This window comes from Odocoileus virginianus, chromosome 21 (assembly GCF_023699985.2).
Source record: "Odocoileus virginianus isolate 20LAN1187 ecotype Illinois chromosome 21, Ovbor_1.2, whole genome shotgun sequence".
NCBI classification, from domain to species: Eukaryota; Metazoa; Chordata; class Mammalia; order Artiodactyla; family Cervidae; genus Odocoileus; species Odocoileus virginianus.
In genome coordinates this window covers 38,163,914-38,181,411 of record NC_069694.1, presented here as the reverse complement: position 1 = coordinate 38,181,411, position 17,498 = coordinate 38,163,914, and the positions used below count along the sequence as shown (strand labels likewise).

At 38.1% G+C, this 17,498-nt stretch overlaps 1 protein-coding gene across 1 annotated transcript; it reads left to right on the top strand.

Annotated features, from left to right (window-relative positions):
- Nucleotides 1-4,132: 4,132 nt before the first annotated feature.
- On the top strand, nt 4,133-15,983 carry LOC110144515 (alcohol dehydrogenase 1-like). Its single transcript, XM_020904451.2, has 9 exons — nt 4,133-4,208; nt 6,535-6,633; nt 7,605-7,743; nt 10,378-10,465; nt 10,623-10,842; nt 11,037-11,297; nt 12,888-13,023; nt 14,466-14,604; nt 15,802-15,983. Exons 1-9 carry the CDS (start codon nt 4,191-4,193, stop codon nt 15,824-15,826), a joined length of 1,125 nt encoding a protein of 374 aa, XP_020760110.2. The 5' UTR covers nt 4,133-4,190; the 3' UTR covers nt 15,827-15,983.
- The last annotated feature ends 1,515 nt before the right edge of the window (nt 15,984-17,498 follow it).

Below are 17,498 nucleotides of genomic sequence, written 5' to 3'. Positions count from 1 at the left end.
GGAAACTGAAGGACAGAGAAGTTGGATTTCTCACTTACATAAAGCATGTAAGACATGGAAATAAGATTGGAATGCAAGTCTGTTAGTGTTAGTATCTATGCTTCTAACCACGGAACTTTACTGCCTCATGTAACAGGGAGGAAAAATCCTACTGAAGTTGAATTAATCCGAGTTTCTGCTCCCAGTTGCAGTCCTACCCTTGACTTTCTTTGGCTGATTGCTTAGGGCTCAGAATATACACCCAATAAAGGTCTAGGTTTAGGCAACAGGGTATTAAACAAATGACTATTGTTTCGGTCTTTAGCAAGATCCTATTTGGGAGACAAGCCCAAACTGGACCTTCTGATCATTCATGCCAGACTTCATTTCACGTCTGTCAGCCCAAGCATGCTGAATAGGAATAATGTATACATTCTAAGAATAGATGCATGGGTGCAGAAAGCTTAGAGATCAGGGTATTAATTAAAAAGAGAGAAATGAACAAGACTAAGTCCCTTCAATCCTGTTCAGACACCTCCACTCTCATACCTTCTTGCCTATATGGGTGATAGCTCCCTAAATAAAGCATGGTCACCTGGAATGTCTCCCAAGAGCATTCTCCTGAGCTTATAAGACAGCCCTCTCTGCCCTAGCCCAGTTTCTCACCCAAGTCTTGAGATAAGAGCTTCAATAATTCCTAGGAGAATGCAGATCCCTAGGTTTTATGACAAGAGAGAAGCATTGTTAAGGCAAGACGCTGAGAAAATTAAAGGGCAGTTATGAAACTTTTATGAAAGAAAACAAAAAGTTATGAACAAGTGACTAGGGGGTTAAGATAGTTCTTTAGCTAGAAAGGCTCCAAGCCTACAGACATGCAATTATTGAATCTAGTTTCAAACTCTTCTTTCACACCTACTGATACCTAAATTACTCATATCATGGCACCTGAGAACTATAAAGGTTTTCATCAAAGAAGCTGTTTCACTGACTGCCTCGAGGGAAGCTTTGAAGGACAGTGAATAAATCATCTCTAAGGGATGTGAATCAGGGGCTGCCAGAGTGATCAGCCAAGAACTCACATTCTTACTTTGCAAGTTAATAAATAATGCCCCTGGTGTTTTCATATCTAATATTTGCCTTAGTATCTATCTCTCAGTTCAGTTCAGTTCAGTTTAGTTCAGTCACTCAGTCATGTCCGACTCTTTGCGACCCCATGAATCGCAGCACTCCAGGCCTCCCTGTCCACCACCAACTCCCGGAGTTTACTCAAACTCATGCCCATCGAGTCGGGGATGCCATCCAGCCATCTCATCCTCTGTCACCCCCTTCTCCTCCTGCCTCCAATCCCTCCAAGCATCAGGGTCTTTTCCAATGAGTCAACTCTTTGCATGAGGTGGCCAAAGTATTGGAGTTTCAGCTTCAGCATCAGTCCTTCCAATGAACACCCAGGACTGATATCCTTTAGGATGGACTGGTTGGATCTCCTTGCAGTCCAAGGGACTCTCAAGAGTCTTCTCCAACACCACAGTTCAAAAGCATCAATTCTTCAACGCTGAGCTTTCTTCACAGTCCAACTCTCACATCCATACATGACAACTGGAAAAACCATAGCCTTGACTAGACAGACCTTTGTTGACAAAGTAATGTATCTGCTTTCTAATATGCTATCTAGGGTGGTCATAACTTTCCTTCCAAGGAGTAAGTGTCTTTTAATTTCATGGCTGCAGTCACCATCTACAGTGATTTTGGAGCCCCCAAAAATAAAGTCAGCAACTGTTTCCACTGATTCCCCATCTGTTTGCCATGAAGTGATGGGACCAGATGCCATGATCTTAGTTTTCTGAATGTTAAGTTTTAAGCCAACTTTTTCACTCTCCTCTTTCACTTTCATCAAAAGGCTTTTCGGTTCCTTTTCACTTTCTGCCATAAGGGTGGTATCATCTGCATATCTGAGGTTATTGATATTCCTCCCGGCAATCCTGATTCCAGCTTGTGCTTCCTCCAGCCCAGCATTTCTCATGATGTACTCTGCATATAAGTTAAATAAGCAGGCTGACAATATACAGCCTTGACACACTCCTTTTCCTATTTGGAACCAGTCTGTTGTTCCATGTCCAGTTCTAACTGTTGCTTCCTGACCTACATACAGGTTTCTCAAGAGGCAGGTCAGGTGGTCTGGTATCCCCATCTCTTTTAGAATTTCCAACAGATATTGTGATCCACACAGTCGAAGGCTTTGGCATAGTCAATGAAGCAGAAATAGATGTTTTTCTGGCATTCTCTTGCTTTTTCCATGATCCAACGGATGTTGGCAATCTGATCTGTGATTCCTCTGCCTTTTCTAAAACAAGCTTGGACATCTGGAAGTTCTCAGTTCACGTATTGCTGGAGCCTGGCATGGAGAATTTTGAGCATTACTTTACTAGCGTGTGAGACAAGTGCAATTGTGTGGTAGTTTGAGCATTCTTTGGCATTGCCTTTCTTTGGGATTGGAATGAAAACTGACCTTTTCCAGTCCTGTGGCCACTGCTGAGTTTTCCAAATTTGCTGGCATATTGAGTGCAGCACTTTCACTTCATCATCTTTCAGGATTTGAAATAGCTGAACTGAAATTCTATCATATTCACTAGCTTTGTTCATAGTGATGCTTTCTAAGGCCCACATGACTTCACATTCCAGGATGTCTGGCTCTAGGTGTGTGATCACACCATCGTGATTATCTGGGTCATTAAGATCTTTTTTGTACAGTTCTTCTGTGTATTCTTGCCACCTCTTCTTAATATCTCCTGCTTCTATTAGGTCCAAACCATTTCTGTCCTTTTTCCAGCCCATCTTTGCATGAAATATTCCCTTGGCATCTCTAATTTTCTTGAAGAGATCTCTAGTCTTTCCCATTCTGTTGTTTTCCTCTATTTCTTTGCATTGATCGCTAAGGAATACTTTCTTATCTCTCCTGGCTATTCTTTGGAACTCTGCATTCAAATGGGAATATCTTTCCTTTTCTCCTTTGCTTCTCATTTCTCTTCTTTTCACAGCTATTTGTAAGGCCTCCTCAGACAACCATTTTGCCTTTTTGCATTTCTTTTCATGGGGAATGGTCTTGATCCCTGTCTCCTATACAACGTCATGAACCTCCGTCCATAGTTCATCAGGCACTCTGTCTATCAGATCTAGCAGAAGCCAAATATCAAGCCAAATATCATCCTTATTAACAGGAGCAGAAGCTTTGCCATCATCATCAGCATCACTCCAAGCCCACATTAAACAGTTTCATTTTACCTTGATTGAGCTCTACACCCTATTTGGAATATGTTACCTACTCTTTTATTTTACATAAATTTCTTCTTCAAAATGCAGCTAAAATGAAAAAGTATTTGAGGCTCAGCCATGTCCAACTCTATGCGACCCCACCAGGTTCCTCTGTTCATGGAATTCTCTAGGCAAGAATACTGGAGTGGGTTACCATGCCCTCCTCCAGGGGATCTTCCCAACCCAAGTATCGAACCCAGGTCTCCTGCATTGCTTGTGGACTCTTTACCATCTGAGCCACCGGGGAAGCCCAAAAGAGCCTGTAGCCTTCCCACCAGGAACCTCAGTCTCCCAAGTGACAGGCAGGGCTACTCACCACGATAGTAACAAGGATGGCAAGCCTCATCTGAATCTCATCTCTCATCATTCATCATGACCTCACATGGTCTTTGTCATCTTTTTTTGGTCATCTATTTGTCTTTGTCATCACTTATCTCTCAGCTTTTAAACATATATTGTATTATTACTTGTGCTTTTCCATCTCTTTGACTCTTGGAGGCCCAGTGTTATACTGGTATCACCCGTGTCTAGCAATACCTGGTATTAATTGATACTCCAGAAATTCTTAATAACTAATTATGAGCTGATCGTTCTCTTAGTTTATTCACTTTTTTATCATCACTTCATTGCGTTTTCACCTAAAGCTTCTCTTCAAATGGCTTCTCCCCAGTAGACCATCCTTGCTGATGCCCCCCTGAATCATTCTCATATTCCTTGCTGTCCTACAATTTCACATATTTGCCAACCACTTACCTCTCTGGTTTCCCCATGTTGTTATGTCATTATATCATTATTTTTAATTACTCTCAGCTCATAAATAGTCCAGTTTCCCCAGGAGCAGAGTCAAAGAGCTGATATTCTTTGGCACATTATAAGACATCAAGGAAAATAGAAAACTCATCATGGACACCTTGGGAAAGGTAAGTGCTACTTTTCAAATAGGTCTATATCATCTTTATTAGTTATCCAAAAAGTGCACTTTGAAACAAAATTAAGACATTTTCTCCAAACAGGTTGTCAAAGATTTTTGTGGATAATACTCAATGTTGTCCCATCTATGAAACTCATGCACTACTCCTAGGAAAATAAATTGATAGAAACTTACTGGGTGATAGTTTGACAATGTTGTACTAAATGCCTTAAAAATGCGCTTATCATTTAACAAAGAAATTTATTCCAAGGAAATAATTATGCTTTTATTTATTTATTGAATCAGTTTCCTAGTGTTAGACATTATGTTCCTTCCAGTGTCATACTCTTATAAACAATGCTTCATTTTCTCCACATCCTCAACAGCATTTATTCTTTGTAGATTTCTTATTATGGCCATTCTGACCGGTGTGAGATGGGGTGTGAGATGAGAGGGAAGTTCAACAGGGAGGGACATATGTACACTTGTGGCTGATTCATGTTGATGTTTGACAGAAGCCAGCACAATGTTGTAAAGCAATTATTCTCCAATAAAATTTTTTTAAAAAATGCTTTAGTTAATCTGTTTATGAAATCTTAAAAATGCTGATAGCTGGGTACTGGGCTTGAAGTTTTCCCTCCTTTACACTTATCTGAGTTTTCCAAGTTTTTGCCTTGAGTGTGTATCACTTCTGAAATAGGAGACGTTTTCCATAAAGTATATAATTTTACTTGCTTTTATTTGAACTTCTTTTGTGGCATTTTCCCCTTTTCTTTGTGTTACAAGACATGTATTATCTCCTTGATTGATTTCTAAGTTTCTTGAAGACATAATTTACTCAGCTCATGATGTCTTACAGTTACTAGTGCAGTAACCTTGCAAATGAAACACCGATAAAATTATGAAGGACTCTAGTACCACCAGATATTAAAAAATATCAAAAAGTTATTCACTGAGGTGTCAGTGCAAGAATAGACAGTAAGATACATTTATGTTTCCAAAAAGAAACTTGTAAATTGAAGAACTTATATAGTAAAGGTGCTAATTTAAGTATAAATGAAAGAAAAATTCATCAGGAGTTCATGCTGAGACAATTCATTTAGATTCTATAAATTTATATTACACAAAATTATTTGAGGTAGATTTAAGCATTAGATATCTAAAAATCAAACTATAAAAATCTAGAAAGAGGGTGACAAATGTTGATTTGGTCTCTATATGGAGAGAAAGTGAAGGACAGGGAAGCCTGGCGTGCTGCCGTTCATAGGGTCGCAAAGAACCGACACGACTGAGTGACTGAATGACAACAAGAATGGAGAGAATTCTCAAAGTACAGAAATGGACCAAATAATAAAGGAAAACATAGTTTTATGAATCAAAAGTTTAATATGTATGTTATGCATGTATATATGAACATATAGCTTCATAAAAAATAAAGGTCAAAAATCAAGGAGGAAAAATCATATATGACAACTTAGTAGACTGCCAGTCACTCCTTTTATGTGTAAACAGATCAAATGATTAGTAAAAAAAATACCAAGATGCAAGTGGATACCTACGCAAAATATAGGACCAAACATTCCACACACACAAAAAAAATGTATGACTAACGTAAACATAAAATATTTCAACATTCTTAATATTGAAAAATACTAATAAAAAGAAATAGCTAGCTTTTTCTGACAGTCACTTTGTTTTTAATGACTACAGTCAATGCTAATGAGAGTAGGAAAAATGATGACATAGATTTTGCTTTGTAGTCCTAGGAGTTGTGCCAAATCATTCAAACTTTCTGTAGAGTTATTTAGAAATCAGTTTCATTCTAACCATGTCTCTATCCTTCCCCTAGTAATTCTTACTTAAGGAAACCAGGCAAGTCAAAATTATAAACAATATACATTATAATGGTCAAAACAAAGGAAATGATTGTTTTATCAAGGTAGTTGCTGATTAAGAATATTTGGATATATTCAAATGATGAAATATAAAACAGCTATTTAAAATTATAAAGCAATTTGAAATCATGAGAAAACATTTTAGAACAAGCAAACAGTAAATGTTTAATATATGGTGGCTTTCACTGGCAAAAAAAATGAAGCCTAAAATGTGAAACTGCTTATATGACATGATCTCTACCATACAAAAATTATTTTAAGAGACTCAAAAGAAATACGCTAAAATTTTACTAGCTTATGTCTGAAATTGCAATGATCTTTTTTCTTTTTTGTGTGTGAATTTCTTACTGCTACAAATTACAGCGAGTTAGTGTCATTTGTATGATCAGAAGTTAAATGTTATCGCTAAATGATGTCATCTTATTGTCCTTGTGTCAACAGACAATCACATGCCTGGCAGCCATTGCCTGGAAAAAGAACTCTCTTTCACTTGAGAAAGTGGAGGTTGAACCACCAAAGGCTGGGGAAGTTCGTATTAAGGTAAATTTAAATCTTAGAACTTGTACTTGTGAAGACAATTGTAAGGAAATCTTATTTCATGTATCAAAGTTGTTCCCAGTGTTCCAGCACTCCCACTACTGATACTGAAACAGCTAGTCAGTATCCCTGCCTGTATGCTTTCTGGCTGAATTCCAGACAGAGCAGTAATACAGTGACTATGCTATAGGAAATATTTCATTTCTATGATCAATATGAATGGACTGAGTCTATCCACAGACAAGAAAACTTAGGCCATTAACTGAGAAGTTTTAAAACTTCTCAATGCCAATTAAATCTTGCAGCAGTTAAACTCATTTTACATTACTAACAATGTTTTCAATATGCTAGTTTAAAATCAATTTTCCCAGAGGATTGGGAAAACATTCCACAATACTGGGCTAAAAATTTTGGTTTCTCAATGGTGGTGCTATGGATACGTGGTCAAAAATCCTTCACTGGATAGAATAGACTCTAATATTGCGAACTAGTTGATGACATAGGGTGTACAGAGTCGATTTCAAAAGACCTAATTTATTTCCAGATCTGAACGTGCACCATGAGAGTGGGTGAGTCATTTTAAGTTCAAATCTTCCCTTTCCACATCTTTGAGTGAAGTTGCTCAGTCGTTTCCGACTCTTTGCGACCCTGTGGACTGTAGCCTACAAGGCTCCTCCATCCATGGGATTCTCCAGGCAAGAATACTGGAGTGGGTTACCATTTCCTTCTCCAGGGGATCTTCCCGATGCAAGGATCGAACTTCCTGACCCAGGGATCAAACCTGGGTCTCCCGCATTGGAGGCAAACGCTTTAACCTCTGAGCCACCAGGGTAATTAGACCTGCCCTGTGTTTCTCTGAATATTATTACAGGGATCAAATGAGGTCATTCATGTAAAAAAAATATTCATAATAAGTCTCAGACAAAAGAAAAAGTCCAAACTAATTTATCCTTGGCCACTTAATTCCTACCCAGATGACATCTACAGGGATCTGTGGTTCTGATGATCATACTATAAAAGGAATAATCTCAGTGAAGTATCCCTTCATCCCAGGCCATGAAGGAGCTGGAATTGTGGAGAGTATTGGCGAAGGAGTGAGCTCAGTGAAACCAGGTAGGAAATGGGCCACAAAAACTTCTGCACAAACAACCCACCACCAAAATGCATTAGCATATTTACAGGAGAAATAAGTTGGTTTGCCTCTAAATTGTTTTATCTAATCACATATCATGGTAGTAAATGTATCCAGTGATTCCAAGGGTCACACAGTTTCTCCACTCTCAGCACTAGCAATCCAGAGTGGCAATGCCTGAGCCAAGTAACTAGTTGAGATAGGACCAGTGTACTTCTAAATAGATCATAATCTCCTAGGAGCAGGGGCTGCTTGTTTTATTTCCAAACAAACAATAAAACTATATTTTAAACATTAAGCTTGCTAAGTCACTAGATTTTAATTGTTACTGAAACTAAAAGAAATTATAATTACATGACACAATAGAAGTGTTAGCTAAAAAATAAAAAATTAAAAAATAAAGAAGTGTTAGCTAATATGAAAATGGCAATCATATTGCAATATAAATGTATCAAATCAATATAAACTTACACACAATTTTGTTTATCAAATATATGTCAGTAAAAACTTTTTTCTAATGAATTATTTGTCAGCAGAAAGGGAAATTTTATAATCTGGCAAGTTAATTTATTCTGACATAACTGCAGAAGAATTCACTGTTTCCTTTTTTATTGAAATACAGTTGACACACGCACAATACTATGCTACAGGTATTTCTTAGCAGTCCAGTGGTTAGGACTCCATGCTGTCCTGTCAATAGCCTGGGTTCAATGCCTGATTGGGCAATTAAGATCCTATAAGCCTATACAAATACATATCAGTATGTGTGTATCAGTTCAGTTCAATTCAGTCACTCAGTCATGTCCAATATTTTGGGACCCCATGGACTACAGCACGCCAGGCTTCCCTGTCCATCTCCAACTCACAGAGCTTGCTCAAATTCAAGCCCATCAAATTCATGCCATCCAACCATCTCATCCTCTGCCATCCAAAACCATGTCATCTTCTGTTGTCCCCTTCTCCTCCTACCTTCAATCTTTCCCATCATCAGGGTCTTATCTAATGAGTCAGTTCTTTGCATCAGGTGGCAAAAGTATTGGCCACAGCTTCAGCATCAGTCTTCCAATAACTGATTTCCTTTAGGATGGACTGGTTTGATCTCCTTGCAGTCCAAGGAACTCTCAAGAGTCTTCTCCAACACCACAGTTCAAAACCATCAATTCTTCAGCACTCAACTTTCCTTATAGCCCAACTATCACATCCATACCTGACTACTGGAAAAACCATAGCTTTGACTAGATGAACGCCTGTTGACAAAGTAATGTCTCTGCTTTTTAATATTCTGTCTAGATGGGTTATAGCTTTTCTTCCAAGGAGCAAGCATCTTTTAATTTCATGGCTGCAGTCACCATCTGCAGTGATTTTGGAGCCCAAGAAAATAAAGTCTGTCACTATTTCCATTGTTTCTCCACCTATTTGCCATGAAATGATGGGACCAGATGCCATGATCTGAATTTTTGAATGCTGAGCTTTAAGACAGCTTTTTTCATTTTTCTCTTTCTCTGTCATCAAGAGGTTCTTTAGTTCCTCTTCACTTTCTGCCGTAAGGGTGGTATCATCTGCATATCTGAGGTTATTGATATTTCTTCTGGCAATCTTGATTCCAGCTTGTGCTTCATCCAACCTGGCATTTCACATGATGTACTCTGCATTTAAATTAAATAAGCAGGGTGACAATATACAGCCTTGATGTACTTCTTTCCCGATTTGGAACCAGTCTGTTGTTCCATCTCCAGTTCTAACTGTTGCTTCCTGACCTGCATACATATTTCTCAGGAGGCAGGTAAAGTAGTCTGGTATTCCCATCTCTTTAAGAATTTCCCACAGTTTGTTGTGATCTACACAGTCAAAAGTTTTAGCATAATCAAAAAAGCAGAAGTAGATGTTTTTCTGGAATTCTCTTGCTTTTTCTATGATCCAACAAATGTTGGCATTTGATCTCTGGTTCCTCAGACTGTGTTCATTAATTCTCTTCACCTTCCCAGCCTGTAACCCTAGGTCCCAGGAGGGTTAATTATTGGACCTACACATAATCAGTATGCTCTCTAGAACTGTGCAACATAAAAAACCACCCTCTATAGTAAGCACTCCAGGAGCAGCCCCTCTCTGCAGAAAGGAAGCTATTCCTTTTACTCCCTGAACTGAGAATATCTTGAACCACAGCCCCCTAAAAAAAACATGTCATAGACCTGCTGTGGCTCTATGTGCCATCGTGAGGCAGGTAGGCTCAATAGAAAGGTCTCTGCTGTTATCCAGCTTCAGGCAGGTAACGACCGCTGTGGACTTAAATCTCTCAAAGGAAAACCAAAAGGTTAGAGTAGATGACATCTCTAAGGGTCATTCCTAGTTTTATTAGTTTATTTCCAGAGTAAAAGCAGACCTACAATTATCTATCCAGCAAGGAATATCCCCATATTTCCATCATTTTTCCAAAATAATAATGGGATTTCTGAAACTAGGTTATAGGATTTTTCCTCCAAAATAGCCATGGGGTGTGTTATACTTGTCATAATCTGTCTGCAGCAAGTTATCAAATCATTCAATGAAGTTTTTATCACCGCACTATTGTGTTTCAATAATATTTTAAACTAATGATTTTTTTTCCCTATATATAGGAGATAAAGTCCTCACACTTGCTGTTCCACAGTGTAGAGAATGCAGTGCCTGCTTGCATCCCAAGGGAAACTTCTGTGAGAAGCAAGAGTTAGTAGATTTGCCCATCTTTTGTTTATCTTGTCACTTTTTATTAAATCACTTATGTTATGCAAACGCTGACTTGGAGCTAAAGGTGTTCATTTCTCTCTTTACAACTCTATGTTTCTGGGTTGCTGCTGTGTCCATCTGTGTCACGGCTGAACAGCCTTCTGCCCTCTTCTGGATTAATGCTGGATGGCACAAGCAGGTTTACCTGCAAAGGAGAAAAGATCTACCACTCTTTCCGCACAAGTACATTCACCGAATATACTGTTGTGCCTGAGATTTCGGTGGTAAAAATTGATGCTGCTGCTCCCATGGATAAAATTTGTATCATAAGCTGTGAAGTGGCTACAGGATATGGGGCTGCTGTTCACTCGGCCCAGGTGAGGAAAATAGCTGTGTGTTAGTATGTTATAGTGATCTGCCAAGAAAACATAAAAACAATACCAAAACAATCCAAATGTTTCAACTGGGCTCTATAGTTCCAAAAGCCTCAATGGTTGTTTTTGCTTGTTTTCTTAATTATACGAGTGTCCAGATGTGATTCCTAACACAAACATGACTTGTGAATTTGTAGGTCACTCCCGGTTCTACCTGTGTGGTCTTTGGACTTGGAGGAATCGGCTCAGCTGTTGTCATGGGCTGTAAAGACTCTGGTGCTTCTAGAATCATTGGAGTTGATATCAATGAGGAAAAATTTCCTCGGGCAAAAGCATTAGGGGTCACAGATTTTCTCAACCCTTCGAATCTCAAGAAGCCCGTCCAGGAGGTGGTCAATGAGATGACAGGCACCGGTGTTGACTTTGCCTTTGAGGCCATCGGACTCACAGAAACCATGGTGTGTGGGTTTGGGTCACAGTGAGTAGAAGCAGATCTGTAGGTTTGGTTCCAGACCAGCACAATTAAGTGAACATTGTAATAAAATGAGTCAAGTAATTTTCTGGTTTTCCACCACACATAAAAATTATATTTATACTATACTGTAGTCTATTAGTATGCAATAGCATTTGGTCTAAGAAAAAACAAGGTACACACTTTAATTTTAAAACAATTTATCGCTAAAATATGCTAGTCATCTGAGCCTTCAGTGAGAGTCATTATCTTTCTGTAATAGTAACAAAGATCACTGATTACATATCATAATAAGAAATATAATAATAGTGAAAATGTTTGAAATACTGTGAGAATTACCAAATGTGACACAGACAAAAAGGAAGCAAATGCTGTTGGAAAAAATGTGCTGATAGACTTACTCAACACAGGGTTGCCACAAACCTTCAATCTGTAAAAAATGCAATATCTGCAAAATGGAAAACAGTAAAATGAATTGTGTCTATAGATGCTTGCTTAGTGGGTGGGAACACACTATGTATAAAACTCCCCTGAACATGTTTTGGACCTGTGGACCCCAAACCTAAAAATGGAATGTATAGTCACTCTAAAATATCCATCTTAAAAATAAAAGCAATATATACTTTGAAGATATGATACTATAATATATGAAGTTTAAACAAGCACTATTTCCTTTCCTGTAGTCCTAGCTCTTTATCCACGAACATGTTTTTATATTTTAAGTATCAACATTATGTAATTCACATATGATATTCTTGTGTGTTCTGTTTCAGAACCATTCATCATTTGAAAAATGAGCCTATGCACCAGTATGTTAAGTTCAGGGAGAATAAAGTAGACTCTACACTCTTGGAACTGACAGCATAGAGGAAATAATTAGGCATTTGATTCATTTCAGCGTGTATCTAATGTACATGGTCAAAGGGTGAAGGAAGTAGATGCAGTGATGTAACAGGAAAGAGACATAGGCAAAATGCAGGAAGGGGAGAGATAGAAGGTTAAGAACCAGAAAAGAAGTAAAATAGATTGACCTGAAGTATACTCTACACCCTTAAAAAACTGGATTTTTTTAATTAAGCTTCACACATACATATGTATATATTTGTTTTGTTTAAATATAAATGAACTAAAGAGTGTCATACAAGTGAGAAGATCAGGCAAAGAATAATAGTGTGTGTGGTCTTTGAAGTGGCAGGTAATTTTATTAAATAAACACACAGTACTTACTCTGTGCCAGATAACATTGTAAATGTTTTAATCACTTAAGCCTTATAACAAATCTATGACATAGGTGGTATTATTCTTCTTTTTACAAATAGACATAGGGAGGTTAAGTAACTTGCCTAAAGTCACCGGCGGCAGGGTCTTTGCCACTTTACTCTAAACTCTTTACCACTAAACTCTACTGGTTCTCTAATGAGATTCCATCACTGGCAGTGTTGAAGCTGAGCTCAAAGTAAGTAGCATCTGCCCAGGAAAAGGCCTGAAATCTAGGAATCCACAATTCCTTCCAACACTGCAGATAGTTGCTACTTCCATATGGGCGTCTACTTACGGTCATTATTCTCACTATCAGGTTGCTGCTTGGGACTCCTGCAACCTAAGCCATGGTGTCTGTACAATCATTGGGGTGTCTGCACCAGATTTAAAGCTTTCCCTTTCTGCTGTAGAAGTTTTCACTGGACGGACACTGAAGGGTACGTGTTTAGGAGGTAAGTCAGTTGCTTTTGCTTTCACGAAACCTCTTTCAACTTTGTTAGTTCAGCTCAGTTCAGTCACTCAGTCGTGTCCAACTCTTTGCGACCCCATGAATCGCAGCACGCCAAGCCTCCCTGTCCATCACCAACTCCCAGAGTTTACTCAGACTCATGCCCATTGAGTGGGTGATGCCATCCAGCCATCTCATCCTCTGTCATCCCCTTCTCCTCCTGCCCCCAATCCCTCCAAGCATCAGGGTCTTTTCCAATGAGTCAACTCTTCGCATGAGGTGGCCAAAGTATTGGAGTTTCAGCGTCAGCATCAGTCCTTCCAAAGAACACCCAGGACTGATCTCCTTTAGGATGGACTGGTTGGATCTCCTTGCAGTCCAAGGGACTCAGTCTTCTCCAACACCATAGCTCAAAAGCATCAATTTTTCAGTGCTCATCTTTCTTCACAGTCCAACTCTCACATCTATACATGACCACTGGAAAAACCATAGCCTTGACCAGATGGACCTTTGTTGGCAAAGTAATGTCTCTGCTTTTTAATATGCTATCTAGGTTGGTCATAACTTTCCTTCCTAGGAGTAAGCGTCTTTTAATTTCATGGCTGCAGTCACCATCTGCAGTGATTTTGGAGCCCCAAAAAATAAAGTCTGACAGTGTTTCCACTGTCTTCCCATCTATTTCCCATGAGGTGATGGGACCAGATGCCATGGTCTTAGTTTTCTGAATGTTGAGCTTTAAGCCAACTTTTTCACTCTCCTCTTTCACTTTCAACTTTGTAGAAACATGTAATTCAAAATATTTCTCCTTGGGGAAACAGACCTATAGTGGTATAAGTTTTCAAAGACTTCTCCTCCAATGAATTGGTATATTTTGCAGATCAATTTTAGCCAATTTAATTAAATAGGTTTTTTTTACATTTAAATAAAATTTTTTATCTCCTACAAAACAGTTTCTGGGTTTTCCCAGTGTTTGGAATAATTCAGCTAAGTTCAGTTCTGCACTGGTGGACTCAAAGTTTGTTGTGCTATTTTAACAGTGAGGCTTTCTGAATAATTACATGTACCAACTTGGTATTTGGCACTGGTATTTGCCTTCCCATAGGAGCCCTTATTTCTGAGCAGTACTGACCAATAGCTTTACTAAATTAATATTTCTATCTCCATCCATTACTCTGATCAAAAGTTCCCATGCTATCTCAATGTGTGTGAATAGAGAGATGAGGAAATAGTTGTATATTCCTCATTTTTTTCCAAAGGTGTTCTAGGTAACAGAACTGTCTGTAGCAGCCACACTTAGCAACAAAAGCCAACAACTTCTGATGTACAAATGAACTCATCAATGGCAAATTTTCAGAATAGTTTACCCATCTCCACAACTTACTTATTTTTCTTTTGGTTAGTTTGATATTTCTCAAATCTTATTACAATAGCCTTTTTATTTTGCAGATTATAAAACCAGAGATTGTTTTCCCCAACTAGTGACTGCTTACCTACAAAATAAAATTAATATAGATCCATTAATAACCCACCAGTTGCCTTTTGACCAACTCCACAAAGCTTTCGAGGTGTATCATGCTGGAAAAACGTGAGTGTTTTCTTTGATGAACTTCTGTACCCTAAACTCACAGAAAAAATGACTTCTCAAACATTCCTAAGTGGTTTTGTGAAAAAAAGTTGACTACCTGAAGACCTTCAATATCTTTCATATACTCTATCCTATTTCCTGTTGTCACAAGGATAAGAAAAGGTTTTATCTGCAAGTTCCTCTTTGGGAAAGACCTGTATTAACCTATCTCAAAGAAATGTTTGAGGAGGCAATGTAACACTAAGCACAAGTCTACTCCACATCTGTCAATTATGCATTATTTTTCTAATTAGAGAAATAATCTAGAATAAATAAGTTGATGTTACTGGCATCATAAAATCTTACAAGGACCTTCAAGGCAAAGGTTCAGACTCTACCCAGGGCACAAAGCCTTTCTACATAATTTCCTGACAAATGTCAGTCTGCTCCAGCTAGCATACTTTTAGGGATGAAGTGTTTACTCACTGTGTTCATGTATACACTCAATGCATATTGAGAGATGGTACAGTCTTTGCCAGGACTGTCCTGAGTGCTGGGGACAGTGGGGAGCAAGTAACAAGGAGTAAATGAGAAATTACTTCTGTGATGAATTCTTTGACTTTCTAATTCTGGTTCTTAAGAACATCTCTCTTTCCTATTCTCTCCCCACTTCTATACCTATATCGTTTGTTTGTTTTATGATTTATTTTTATTTTAAGATAGAAATTTAAATTTTAGCCTGCTATATACCTTGTTGGTTTAGACCTAGCATGTCAGCGCATTTAAATCAAGAATGAAGAGCCAAGAAACCTCATCTAAAATTTTAGAAACAAATAATAGAGGAGGGGAATGGATCTAGCAGGTAGTAGACACACTACAAACAGAAAGGAACTAAGGGAACCCATTTATTCTTCCCTAATTAGACATGGTATTAGATTTTAGGATTGATGGGAGCTGATCAGAAGCTGTAGCAAAGGGTTTGGATGTCTTTGTGATTAAGTAGCCAGAAGGAATGGTGCTCAAAGTTGGGGTCTTCCTGTTATAGCTGATTTGGGATCCTGCTTTCACCCCATCCTATATTTCTTACAGGTAAACTAGATGAAGGTGGAGTGGGGTGGGGATAGACAACTCAGTTTTTCAATACAGTGCATAATTGCTTTGCTGATATCACTGTTTCTCAAGGAATTCAGTTGCTTTATTATTACTTTTATGTTTCAGGATCCGCTGTGTTCTGCTGTTCTGAGATCCCAAATAATGAAAGGTACAAGGATATCCTTGGGAGTTTATTCCTTTCCTGTTTCACCTCCCTGATTGTTCCAGTGCAGTGAAAAGAGCAGCAAAAATATGGAAATGCAATCTGATTGTAAAAATGAAACCAGTGCACCTTGAATTTAATTATAATAAAATAACCTCTTAAAGAACAGATGTTATATAATTCATTTTATGACATTAAAAAAAGGTATGGTGGGATTTGATTTATAACATTAGTGATATGTCCGTCAACCCAACTGATCTCTGTCATTAGTCCACGAAAGTTGTCCCTGAGTTATCCCTTATTCCTATTCTCAATATACAGATTTCTCTGTATCTTTCACACCACTCCAGGGTTTACATGATTTTGCTGTTTCTACAACATATGCGGTCTCATAAATTCTTGGAAGGCTCTCTCGGGACACAGTGAGCCATTTTCTATCCTGGGGTAGATCCTATGCCTACAATGCCCATGACACGCTGAGGCACAGTTCCCATCTGCTTTCAAACATACAAGCATATCTGGGAAATCTTGCCACCTGCACCCTGAGGAAGCATGTGTAGGACTCTTTAAGAGAAACTCACCTACGACCTCATAACTTCCTTTTCAAGTCTTTTTCTCTTCACTAAACAAATATAATTATTTCCTCAGTCATTTACATTCTCCTTAAACTTTTGCTGTTGAAACAAAGAAATCACAAGGAAAATTTATTTATAATCTTGTTTCATTTGTAATATCGCTTTCTGAGATTTGAGCTCAAAATGTCCGGCTGACTTAATGAGGGAAGGTCCAAGAATTTTAAAAAAACACATGAAGATTTTTCTTAAGTGAATACTTTAAATATAATCCTGCCAATCTATCTCTGTCACCTTAACAAACCCTTCCCTCTCTGAGTATCAGCTGCCACATTGTCAAGTGGTAAAATAAAAGTAATGTTATAAGATGATTTTTAAGATTGGAGATCACATGTATAAATGAAGAAATAAAATGAAAACATGTATAAAATTTTAAAGAATAGAATAATTGGGATCTAAGGAAAGGGAAAAGATAAGGCAAAGAAATTAAGAAATTTTAAACCAAGAATTTAAGAATAAAAATTATAGAATTCAAACATTGTAAAGAACAGAAAGACAAGGCTAGGAGAAATTGAGTTTCAAAAGAATAAAATAACTATTTTGTTACATAGATAAAAGCTATCAATGTGACCTAAAATCATGAGGAAAAAAATTAGTAACAATGTATTCTTAACAAAATACAACTGGAAAAATAAAAGAGCTGATACAAGAATTGTATCAGAAGCTTGGGGTTGGAAATACCCAGCTATCAAGAACTGACCCCCAAGCTGGAAGACTTCTACACTTGAACAGAAGCTTAGAAACAAAAACAAAAACAAAAACCCCATGAAACACACAGCAGGGCCAGGAGAAAGATGCATTTAGATGGGAGGCTTTTTCCTGAACCTCACTGTCCCCAGACACTATTAGAGAGACACTTAAGTTGATTCTATTGCATCAAAATTGTTGCCTCCTCTTTTTTTGTTTCTTTTTGTTGGGAGCATGGTGCAACATGCAGGATCTTAGTTCCCTAACCAGGGATGGAACCCTTGTCCTCTGCATTGGGAGCATGGGGTCTTAACCACCTGACCACTAGGAAAGTCCTTGTT

Coding starts and splice junctions, on each gene's coding strand:
- LOC110144515 (XM_020904451.2), top strand. Junction 6,634..7,604: donor CTGGGGAAGTTCGTATTAAG/GTAAATTTAAAT, acceptor ATTCCTACCCAG/ATGACATCTACAGGGATCTG. Junction 14,605..15,801: donor GTGTATCATGCTGGAAAAAC/GTGAGTGTTTTC, acceptor TTTATGTTTCAG/GATCCGCTGTGTTCTGCTGT.